We start from the raw sequence: 12171 nt of genomic DNA on the forward strand, positions 1-12171 counted from the left end.
GTACCAGCTCTTAATTGCCTTGCTAAATCCATCCAAGCTCCATCAGAAGCAGAAGTTATGCATCTTCACACTCTTGTTTTTACCAACCTTGACAAAGAATGGGACTTTGATGATTTGAGCAGTATCTTATCCTCAATTTCTGGAAAAACAGTGGCAGATGATGGCCTAGGGTACTTGCTGAGATTAGCACCTACTCGCCATGTCTTGATAGGCATAATGAAAAGGCACCTCCATGAATTAGTAGACAAATACAAGCTGATAGATAAGCTCTTTAATGAGCAAAGCAGTCATGGGAAAGAGGTAGCTAAGCGCTATGGTCTTGATTTTTCCAGCATTCAAAATTTTTCAGAGGAACATCTTAGAGTTTTTATTTGCCTCAGCCAAGTTACTTACAATATGATTACTAGATGCTCATCTCTAGATTCGCCAGCATTATCATCCCATCTTATTCCTTCCAAAAATCCAACTCACTGGAAGCCTAAATAAATGAGAATATTTTCCAAGGAAATTGCTACTCTTATCATCCTCACACTAGCTGTATCACTTGCTCCTCAAATTCAGACTAAGATTGCTGTAGATGCAGGTGCTGTTATATTAAGTCCTGCCAGGTATTCAGAACTTCATGCAATAATGGGTTCTGAGGCTTCATTTTGATCCAAAGAGCAAGCAGCTGCTGTAGAGCTTACAGCCCAGCTTCAACATAATCTTCTTCTTGTCTTAGGGACAGAAGGTAGAAAGTCACTTGTATTCATGAGTGCTGCAGTAAATGCAGAGGAAACACAAAAAGGGCTAATGACACTTGTAGTCATTCTCCTTCAAGCACTTTTACGTGACATGTCCTGGTGACTAGCTGAGAAGACTATTAAGCTGATTCGAGGATCCACTATATGGCCCAACATCATCTATTCACTCTTCAAAATCAATCCCAAAGACAAGAATAAGCTCACCTTTATAGATGTGCATGGTAGACCTCAAAATATTGTAATATTCATTTTGAATTATTTGAATTCATCTATTTTGACCATGAGAATGCAGTACCTGGAGATGAGTCCTCCTGTGGCATCTGATCCATCTGCAGTTATTACCAGAAATGGTTTAGAAAGTCTGTGGGTCCTGATGTTGTGTAGTTTGCAGAATGTATCACTAATGAAGGTTCCAGAGGCTTTGGAATCTACTACCATGGAGGTATCAACATTTTTTATATGCTTTTTGGAAAAGATAGTGGCTGGTATCCTGAGCTCTTTTCTATTTCCAAGTAATTATACAAATCATATAGGAATTGGAGGTACTGATATTGAGGCAGCCTCTTTTAAAAATCCATCTCCACAAAGCAGTGGTTCTCAACTTTATCATCGCTGCTTTCCTCCTTCTCTACCTTTCTTCTGATTGGTGTCTTCTGCTTTTTGTCTTCTTATAGGTAGAAGGCGATGTCATTGGTACAATGCCTAGTCTGGTGGCATTTGAAGCACTTCCCAGTTCATGTGTTCTTCTCTCTGCTTATCATCCAATCAGTTGACTTCCATAGCATTAGGGTCATACAATGACTGGTAAGTCCAGGCACTGAAATAGGTTTTCTTCTGGGGTTGGTGATGCCTCTTGATGGCTTGATAGGTCTGATAGGTGTTGTCTAGGTGGATGCAAACTTCAGCCACCTTATTGAAATCATCGGAAACATTTCTGGTCTGGAATAGTTTATTGATGATTCCATCTCTTAACACCTCAAGGAAGAATTATTTGAAAGTAATGTCCTCTGTTATCCCAGCCTGATGAGTGAGAGTTCTGAAATTGGATATATATTCTTGGAGGTCATCCTTCATTCTAAGGATCTTCAATTTGGCCATTGCTGTGCCAGTGGGGTCAATGGGCCCGAATGCTTCTTTGAATTCTTTCTAAAAGGTCATCTAATCTCCATACCCAATGACTAACCCTTGGGAGTCTTTTATTGTTAGGTCTTGTCTATATTGAAAAAAGTCCTCTCTGCATAGGAACACATTCCCTTCATTCATGAAAGAGAGGGTGAAGATAATCTTAATCTTGTCAGATTTGTAGATCTTTTCATTGATATCCATATAGGTGACGCACACCATCATGTAGCTCTCAGATTTGTCTCAGTCTCCATTGAAGTCAGGAGGGTAGCTGACCCTTATCTTAGCGATTTTATTGGTAAACATGAAAGGATTCAACAGTGGTAGTGGTGGTACAGTACCAAGGTTGAGTGTAGTGAATAGTAGGGTTAATGAGGTCAAGATGAGCTGATTTGCTAGTCTTGTTCTGTTCTTTTTTTGCCCAATTATGGCGGTCTTCAGTCTTTGAGTGATTCTTGACATCATGAGATAACGGGGTCATAGATAAGAGACTTTAATCTTTTGTGGAACTTCAGGCAGCCTCATTCCCATATTCAGACAGAGTGCATCATAATGTTTTTCGTTGTGTTTTAATTGTTGGATTGTTTCATCCTTAAGGAACAGAGCTGCATGCAACAATTAGGCTTGGTGGCATTGAATAGACCAGAAGATGTGTAGACATGGTCAGGCCACAGTTGACATTAAAGTTGTCGGCAGAGGTGGTAAATATTGGTTCAGCTGATCTATAATACTCCAAAGAGGCGAGCTATTTTAAGAAATAGTGCTATGCCACTGACACCAACACTTGAGTTCTTGAGTTATTAATTTGTTTCGAATTGCAAGTCAGCTACAAAGGTGTTTGCTCCTTTGCTCACGCCAGTCCCCAACTACTGACCAGGCCTGCAGGCATTCAGAGCATCACACAATGATGTAAAAAAACACTGACATTGACTTACGGAATAAGGAGAATCCTAGACAAAGATAAAGTTACCTCACACTACTGAGACACAATGCCTGCAGGTGTTCAAAATTCCAAGCAGCAGCAGTAAAGGCTGACCTTGTAGCAAATTGAGGAAATTCCTGTACAAAGAAAACAGCTATACTCCTGAGAGTTCACACCTGTGAAACAAATAAAATAAAATTCCTGGACAACTTTGAAGGACACAGATATACCTCACACTAGTGTTCCCACCTCCATGCCTCAAGCCATTCAGAGCTCATAGTGGGAGCAGTGATGTAAAAATCACAAATTTAGATAGATTCGCAGAAATCTGCACAATTGTTGCTGGTTGTAGAATATGTCTTGTGTAAGCAAAGACTAAGTAGTGGGATCAGTAAGTAGATCAGAACGCCCATAATTTTGGTAACAAGCTGGGGCCACCGAGTATGGACAGCTTTGAAAATGGTGTTTCAAGCAAGACATATGTCTTACTAGCACAGTATATTGAAGCCGTGATGTAAAGTAGGAAGAATATGTTAATACAATGTGGAAAGTGATTGCAACACTGAGGAGGCCGTTATGTGGTGTTTATTATTCTTCATCCCTCAGGGTCTCTCCAACAGGCAGACCCAAGATCCTTGTCATCTCTTCGGTGATCATTGCTTCCCTAATGCAATGTTCAGTCACACGAGTGCGCAAATAGTTCCCCCATCAACCCATCTAATGGCTGTTACTGTTACGTCGACCGTCGGTCGGCGTGTGTGAACTAGGATAGGTCTTCTCAGCGACGACTCGAGTGAGTCTACTGAAGCTGAGGGTGGTTCTCAGCTTGACGGAACGTCAAGGGTTCCTCCGGTGATCTCGGTAAGATGGCGCTCGTCGAGATACAGGGCTAGCGGATACATGCTAAGTTGTATGGGAGCGACTTAGAAGTGCAGTCTCACACAAGGAAGCTGGTAAGGCTTAGTTGAGCAAGTTCTGGGGATGAACCTAGTAGATTAAAGTAAAGTCTAAGTACAATAATCCTGTCTACTTATAGGGAAGTACTACAAGTATTCTAGCTCAGTCTGTAATCAATAGTATATCTATGATCTATGATAACAAGACATGAGGTTCAGATAAGTACATGAGGCTTAACCTCTGATCAAGCATGCTGCGCCAAGGGCAGCTGCGCATAGGTACAGGAAGCGCCAAGAGCGCTCCGGATCTTCATGAAGCGACATGCGGTATGCATGCACTGATCTAGGGTGACCATGAGGCGTACAGCCTCCATGGATCAGGTACAAGGCCATCTAGGCCAGGGGCAGGTCATAGCGCCAGGGGCGGCGTCACAGCGGTCCAGACCGCTGTCTTTCTAGGCGCAGGCGGCGCACCGCCGCGCGGGGAGTCTAGCAGAGTGGGGGCAGGCATAGGCAGAGCTGGGGCTCCTGTAGGTGTTACAGATGCCTGTAACAGTTACGGTCAATGCACACCCCCATTTATTCTCCTATCACCAGACTATGGTCTATGTCAGTCAAGACTGTGTGAATACCGATTACTTTCCAGTACATTGTTCACTATATCTCTTATCGCTCTAGCAACCGATACCACCCCCATGCATAGCCCTTATCTTGACTCTGCTTATCTCGCTAACTGCTTCTATCTTGATATGTATGTCCCTATCTACTATTTCCAGCCTGGTCTGTGCACACCATACGGACAATTTAAGCACAGTAGCTACCACTTGTATTCCTCACTTTAATCTACTGGGTTTTACCTGGAATATCCGCTCTACTAAGGGATCTGCCTTGGTAGTCAGAAACCACTATTCTAAGGCAGTCAGTGTCACTGTCCTTAGCCTGAAACTACAAACCTATATTCATAGGAAGAACCACACTTTGCTATCAGAGACTATCCAGTCTTAGTAAAGAAGAACGACCCCAGTCATAACAATGGCAGGACAATCCATACAAGGGACAAGGGGACCTCAGGGTTCAGTATACGTAATGTCACACAATCTGCAGCAATACTCAAAATGTGGATAAAAGCTTCCTTGTGTGTGATGCGAGTCAGACTGTATGATCGTAGGTTGGAAGTGAACGCTTACCTCCATGAGTGGCACCAAATCATTCATTACTTGTAGACCAGTAAGCGGCACTGCTGGGGCTGTGAATCTCAGCTATAATCTAAATTGACAAAGGTGCATTGTTTGACTGTGATGACAATGTACCTGATTCACTGCCACAGCTTCAACAATATGATTCTGATGGCTATGATCACATCTCTCATTCTCCACATCATCGCCCTGGTGTTCATTGTTATTAAGAGTGTTGGAAGACATTTGGAAGTCTATGAAAATAACATCGAAATAAATGATTTATATGATGCCTATAGCTTGCCAAAATTCAGTACATTTTGTTGTTTAAATCAACTTAGTTCCTAACTCCCATGAGAATTCTGATTGCATTGCCAAAATTTCTGCAGGAATGATTATGTCATCTTTGGATCTCTGTGGACTGGGAAAACCCCCGGATCAAATCATCCTCCCATGGATGGGCCTCCACACACCCAGCCTCTATCTTTTCTCATGCAAGTATATATTGATTCCATAGCAAGATGTCATGCAGCATGCCAAGACGGAGAAGGAGCACAGAATGAATGCGCATTGTGAACTGTTTGAAGAGCATCATAGTGTATCCGTATATTGGGTGTGATTTTCAGGGGGCATTCCTTCAACTAGTACATAGAGCATACTACAATTACCTCCCTATTAGGCTCACTAGATGTTGTAAGATGCTCCTTCCACAGCCTACATCTATTTGGTATAACAATGTTCTTTTCTGATTACTCATACAAGGTGCCATCAATCTCAGGTGGTGGCCCAGGGTGTGCTCAACAACAGTGTGGAAAATGTTGAAAGACATGTACGATATGAGAATATTCAGGTCGCAAGGAACACTGTCCTTGTTCCCTGACACCATGGTGTGTGCAGAAGATCTGGTGATCACACTGCCATTGTGGGTTGAAAGATTGAGAAATTCTGGAATACATGTGCCTGCAAATGGTTCCATGAGTCATCTGAAGCGGTAGCAGGCAACTTCACAAGAAATTATGTGAGAGCACGACAAGTCTGACTAATAGCATCAATATCAGATATCATCAAGATAGCAAGAATGTTGGTGGCAACATTATGTGTCTGAACCACTGGGGCAAGTATGAGTACAGGAACATCAGATCAACAGGGTGCTTACAATGGACAGGCCAGACAATAGGAATCTGTGACCAAGAGGATATTGGCTTGGCATGTCTCAAATCAGATTGTAAGGCTTCCTGATAAGTGGATAGTGGGTTACCCTCTGCGGGCCATTTCTAATGAATGCCGCAATGTAGATAATGAAGTCCATGCTGGTAGAGAGATACATATATGACTGATCATTTTACATCACGACAGAGAGTGTGACTCTCATTGCAATCATCTGGCTCGATGATGATGATAATTGAGCATTGAAGAACAATAGCAGGAGGTTCAAAGACGAGAGGGATATGAATCATTGTTAGGTGTACTAGTATGATGAAAAGAGGATATATTTCAAAAGCAGAAAAAAAAGAACGGATCTTGAAACATATTCATTTCAGTTCTGCACTAACCTTAGGAGTTGGATGGATGAAAAACATTAATCAGACCAAGCCGGCAGAGTCAGGAACTAGCATGTACACGGCACTACGATACATATATGCACGGGTTAGCTATCATTGGCATCATCCAATAAGTAATGTTAACCTTTGTGTGAGCTTGCAGGCAGCACCAAGCTCTTATTTCAAGCAACACATCTAGAGAGGTCAACAAATGTCTAGCATCCATGCGATACTGGATGAACTTGTCATGGCTGGGGACCAGTGTTGAATTGAAGTGGAGGTTAACAAAAAAACAAGTATATACGACAACCACATGCAAGTGAGAAAATTCAATGAATCAACTCTTCAACCAATCTAAATCTTTCCCTCCTTGAGTCAGCCCCAGATTGCACTAGTAGTCAGTTAAAAGAGGGGCGAGTATGTAGCATGAATGCTATCAAAAATGCTAATGGGAGTATGCTCATCGACGTCCATACTTCCGACCTCCATCTCAACTGACACTTTAGTGTGTGTAGTGGGGAACTTACGACTCGCAGAGATGTCTGATAAAGGAGGGAAGTTGCCAGGGACAGTGAAGTCCTTCCAAGCACATGCAAGTGCTTCCTGTGTGAGGCCAATGCCATGGATAGGGTCATGATATAATCCAGTTGTGATGTGTATGAAGCACCAGAAAGCTACAGGGCTTTGGAGGTAGATGTGGAAATTTGTTCCATTGATTGGGAGGGTTCCCACATGCATGTCGGTCTGGAACCAAAGTATTATTAGGGAGGAAATGAATTATCTCCTAAGATTCCGACTCACCCCATGAAGTAATTTGGATTGCTTGTCGAAAGGTCCTTCACCCAACCCACGATCAAGTGAACTGACATGGATAATGTGCCCAAACTTAATTAGGAACCAAGCTGAGGAGATCATGCCATCAATGATAGAGACGGAAGAAAAAAGTCAAACCAATTATGATGGTGGTCACAGCTTTCAGGGGCTGCTAGGACAAGCGAGGCACATTGTGGGGCACTGATGGCAACATCAGTGGTAGCACACACCTCGACAGCCAGGGCATCAGCTGTAGCAAAGAGAATGTTGACACTGGTGTCCAATGAGTCAGTGACGTGAACTGCGATTAATTGTAGGAGAAACTAAGTGATTAAGAAGGTTACTAGGAAACATTTCGAACAAATTTGAAAGTCAAACTCCACCATATTTATATGTTTCTAGGCCAATGAATAGATAGTGCAATTCATGGACAAAGGTTGACAAAGGGAACACATACCTTACACTGCCAAACAAAGGAGACACTTATATCACATGTCACATGGCCGCAGCCTCCAAGCATCGACTTCAAGTTCATACATGTCGAAACATCATTCTTGCAATGATTAGGTCCCTATCCACTGACAATCATTCCCCTTCATTAACAATGTTTCCAATAATGTAAATAAGTATGAGACTCGGTCAAATTCTCTTTGGGATGTAAGCCAGTTCGATTTTGTTTGTCCTTCAGAGACTGATAGATAGTGTACAGCCTATTCTGATTCATTGTCAACATTCCCCACTGCTGAGAAAGCTCTCTAAGATTCATACCTTTCTATCATCTCCTCACATTGGTGGCAACAGTAGTGATTCAAACACCCACATCAACAAGGTACCAAATTCTGGGAAATCCTTGCTGCAGCGTGATGCAGACTGGCCAGTTTCAAAACATCAGACTTCTCTACCCCTTGTTGGATCTTCAAACACCGAGTTACAGCCTTCCATCAAAACGCCCTCATCTTCTTCCAGCACTACTTTAGACAACTCCCTGTTACACAATACCAACCCTGTGGCTCAATCTTCTGAGCTTCTCACTTCAGAACTTGATGGCGGGGCAGATACCACACCAGCTGACTCACAGGCATCCACTACACGCCTGCCTTTACTGCCATCATTGTTTCCTGTGCTCTCTAATCGTGCTTCCGCATTGAAAATACGCGCAGTTTCCCCTACATGCCTGCCTTCACTTGCATCATCATTTCCTGTGCTCTCTAATCACGCTTCCATATTGAAAATCCGCAGTTTCCAGTTCACCCTTACCCAAAAACTCTGGTCACACTGTTTCCACTCCACCTTCACCCCAAGACTCTTGTCCACATCCATATCCGAAACACATGCATTTTCCACTTTGCCCTCGCCCCAAAACTCTGGTTGTGCTTTGACATTCGACACCCACAGAGTTTCCAATTTACCCTCGCCTCAAGACTTTTGTCACACTTCCACATCCAAAACCCGCGGAGTTTCCAATTCACCCTCACCCCAGCACTCTGGCCGCACTTTCACATTTGAAACCCACACAGTTTCCAATCTGTCACCGCCTCAAGACCCTGGTCATGCTTCCATATTTGAGACCCACATTATTTCCACTTCACCCTCACCCCAACATCATGATTTGTTCATCACTCCATTCAAACATGACGTGACTCCTCAACTCATGAAATCTCAAGTACAGCATATTGAGGTCAAACTTCATGGAGTAGAGGATCCTCTGCACGTGTATCAGTCCCATGGTGAGGAAATTCTTCCACAACCACATCCCCTGCTCAAATCAAGTAATGCAGGAGACCTGCACATCCATCGTTCAAGTGACAAAGTCCAGATGTGGGTGTGGAAAGAAAATGGCTGGTCTATTGTGGAGGTGAATGACCAACATCCCATGTTGAAAGATTACAGACTTTTCATCAGGTCTGATGCAGAACCTTGTTGGTTGACAAAAAAAACAATCTCAACTTACAGAGGAAGGCACAGGAAGGGAGAACATACCATGGACCTGTACTAGAAAGTAATGAGTCATACAAATTCATTATGCTATTTCATGACTCTGAGTCTGCTAGAAAACCACCAAATAATTTTATAAAAACTTCTGATTAATATCCAGGTGCCGGGTGATCTGGAATGTTCTTGCTTGTGCACCACCTTTCTCATTGCCTACAGTCCCTCCCACATCTCCCTCATTGTGCGCCACCTTTCCTGTTGCACGCTGTCTCTCTCATTTTCCTGCCACCTTTCTCATTGCATCCTGCCGGGCCCATCTGACTATGTCATTCCCGCCACCCATGATCAGTGGTTATGTAAGACAGCGGGCAGACAAACCTTTGGCAGCTGACAGACCTCCCCTAGTAATTCCCGGGTAACGCTGACAAAGACTTGACACAGACCTGGACGTGGAGTCTGCACAGACCTTACACAGACTTCCTATGTCCTCGACTTCCTCGTTCATTGCACTCCTCACTTGCCTGAACAGTGTTTCTTTATAGCCACCCACCATTCCCTTCTAATTTGTCACACCGTAGTTTACACCTAGTACTTCTTTAGTCAAGTGTCTTATAGTCTCCTGCATCAATTGCATTTTACCATCCCTGGGCCAAAGCTACTCGAAGAGTCATGTCATGGTCAAATTTGTAAGCAGGTGTTCCGCCCTCCCGAGTGGTTCCACTTGCTTCCCATCCTGAGCTAATGCTCGGTCTAGCCCAACCTAATAGGTGGCCACTTCAATTAATCATGAAGGGAGGTCAGGTCAGTATTCGTCTCTTCCATTTATCCCATTGAGACTATGATATTCAGCCTTTGAGATTCGGTCGAATTGATACGTTCCTTGTTGGGCTTTAAGAATTGTAGCCGCACACACCAAACAAAGGCTTTCACAGCCCAACATTTCAAAGCCTGAGCCACTTGCATTCATCAATTATTGTACTTTTCCCTATAATAAATCTTTAACACCCTCTTTTCCACTGACTTTGAATCCACAATTGTCTCTTGCATACGTGAAACGATGATCCCAGCGTCCAATGAGTATGTGACGCTGTCGTGGTCACTGAGGTTTGAGTTACTGCACACTATCATTCTATTGGAACAATTGATAAATTGTGTCGGGATTTCTCCCAATGGTCTCTACCTGGCTGGTGGAGGCAATGACGGTTACGTGTATGTTTTTCAGCTGGGGTCAACCCCATCTGGGAGTTAGCATGGTTGAAATTTGGATCAAGGGTAGCTGCCCTACTTTGGCACCTGAGAGAAGTTAAAACTGTGTTAATCGGTGAGGCAACTGGGACTGTGACTATTGCGTATCTTGAACAATCACATGTGGGTAAAATCCTTTGAGCATCATCATTGTGAATGTTGAATTTTGCCAAAAGCAGAGCATCTCTCTGGGATATCACTGGACACAGGAGTTGGTGCTTCCGTTGAATGCATGCTCTTTGATGCTCAAACACTACCCTTGCCATCACTGTGGGCCATGAAGTAGTAATTTACATGCAACCCAAATCAAGTGGGTAGCAATGATTCTAACACTTCTATTCACAATCACAATCCACTGTCATTTGTGTAGACTCATGGGAGTTTGGATTCAATTTGCCACCACCTCGGCATGGTTCATTTGATGTACCTCGTGCTATGCAATTCTACGATGATGGGAAAAAACCTGTTGTGGCTTACTTGGATAATGGAGTAATGTGCGTTTCTCAGCCAGTGGATACTATTGATATTTCTTATTTCTTAGTTTGTGGTTGCTTTGTCGCCATCAACAACTTTGGACAATTTCACCTGTATCGCGCAGGATGTGAGTGAATATTTACATGAACAAGTGACACTTCTGATCTTATTCTACCGCCAGTGGATGCTGCTATCCATATACATGTTACTGATCATACCGGCTTAATTGTCGTATCTAATCTATCCAGCGGCTTTGATGTGTATAGCATACCCGACTGATGCCTCCTTGACCACATTGCCTCTCCCATTGTGCACAATGTGGTGATCCCAGTCGTCATCTTGGACGAAGCAAAGCGTGTTCTGTGTGGCAGCTCTTGCGGATTCATCATCATCTATTCCCTCGATGATCGTCACATTAAACAAGTTCTTCAACATCCATGTCAGTGATCTATGCTTTGCATGTGATTGACAAGACACCTCATAATTGTCTTCAGCATCAGATATCATTCAAGCGGTTGTGGGTGGTCACAAAACTCTTCTTACAGTTTTCTCATACATGCATTGCTCATCTTCAGACTTTCTTACAGTTCTCACAACAATTCATTGCAACAGGAACATCAGAATCACCTTGTGCCTTCGCCGTGATTGGCCTTTGTGTAGCTTAGGTTTGGTTTAGTGGCTAATTTACCCTTTATTTTGTTCTGGCTCCTTGAGGGATTTTTGCCCTTTGTTTGTCGACATCTTAATTAATTGGTAGTTTCCTTATAATAAAAGCTGTTAAATTTTAATGGAATTGATCCCATTTTGATTATTGTAAACTGAGAACAGCATCATGAAGCCTTTCCTGCACAAAGGGATACCTGTCGGTGCATGCACGCCCTCCCCCGAGACATCTCCCAGACTCTTTTTGTGTCAGTGTCATGAATGTTCCTTACACATCGATGTCAATCCCAATCCAGATACTCATCACATGGAGTGGGGAGAATGGTTGCCTGAGCGCACCTATTGACAGCATCAGTCACAGGCATGCCTTCACACTGAGCTCCAGGCCAATGGAGTTCAATCTTCATGGATCCCCATAGATCAAGACATTGATTCCTACTCGGCACAAAGGTTGGGGGATTTTAATTACATATTAGTACCACAAATTTCATATCATCCCACTAGCAGTCTGAAACCTCATGAGGTCAAAAGGCTGACTCAGAGGAACAATAGGGAGAAAGAAAATGCCATTTCCACTACTCCCCTCTCTCCAACACACCTGAAGACTATGGATGATCTTGCATTCATTGAGTCTAATATTCACCA

At 43.2% G+C, this 12171-nt stretch overlaps 2 protein-coding genes across 2 annotated transcripts; one reads left to right on the top strand and one right to left on the bottom strand.

The window, feature by feature from the left end:
• Nucleotides 1–4357: 4357 nt before the first annotated feature.
• F5147DRAFT_652946 (uncharacterized protein) lies at nucleotides 4358–7459 on the bottom strand (the record flags this gene model as incomplete). Its single annotated transcript, XM_041433716.1, has 11 exons — nucleotides 4358–4465; nucleotides 4541–4588; nucleotides 4871–4942; nucleotides 4994–5112; nucleotides 5544–5578; nucleotides 5692–5818; nucleotides 6015–6132; nucleotides 6205–6326; nucleotides 6927–7143; nucleotides 7201–7261; nucleotides 7443–7459. 11 exons carry the CDS (start codon nucleotides 7457–7459, stop codon nucleotides 4358–4360), a joined length of 1044 nt encoding a protein of 347 aa, XP_041292743.1.
• A 2742-nt stretch (nucleotides 7460–10201) lies between these two features.
• Nucleotides 10202–11508, top strand: F5147DRAFT_652947 (uncharacterized protein; the record flags this gene model as incomplete). Its single annotated transcript, XM_041433717.1, has 8 exons — nucleotides 10202–10353; nucleotides 10416–10512; nucleotides 10566–10659; nucleotides 10760–10878; nucleotides 10931–10990; nucleotides 11195–11302; nucleotides 11358–11380; nucleotides 11451–11508. 8 exons carry the CDS (start codon nucleotides 10202–10204, stop codon nucleotides 11506–11508), a joined length of 711 nt encoding a protein of 236 aa, XP_041292744.1.
• Between the last annotated feature and the right edge of the window lie 663 nt (nucleotides 11509–12171).

The sequence above is a fragment of the Suillus discolor genome (genome assembly GCF_016758755.1).
Source record: "Suillus discolor strain FC423 chromosome Unknown F5147scaffold_28, whole genome shotgun sequence".
Taxonomy (NCBI): Eukaryota; Fungi; Basidiomycota; class Agaricomycetes; order Boletales; family Suillaceae; genus Suillus; species Suillus discolor.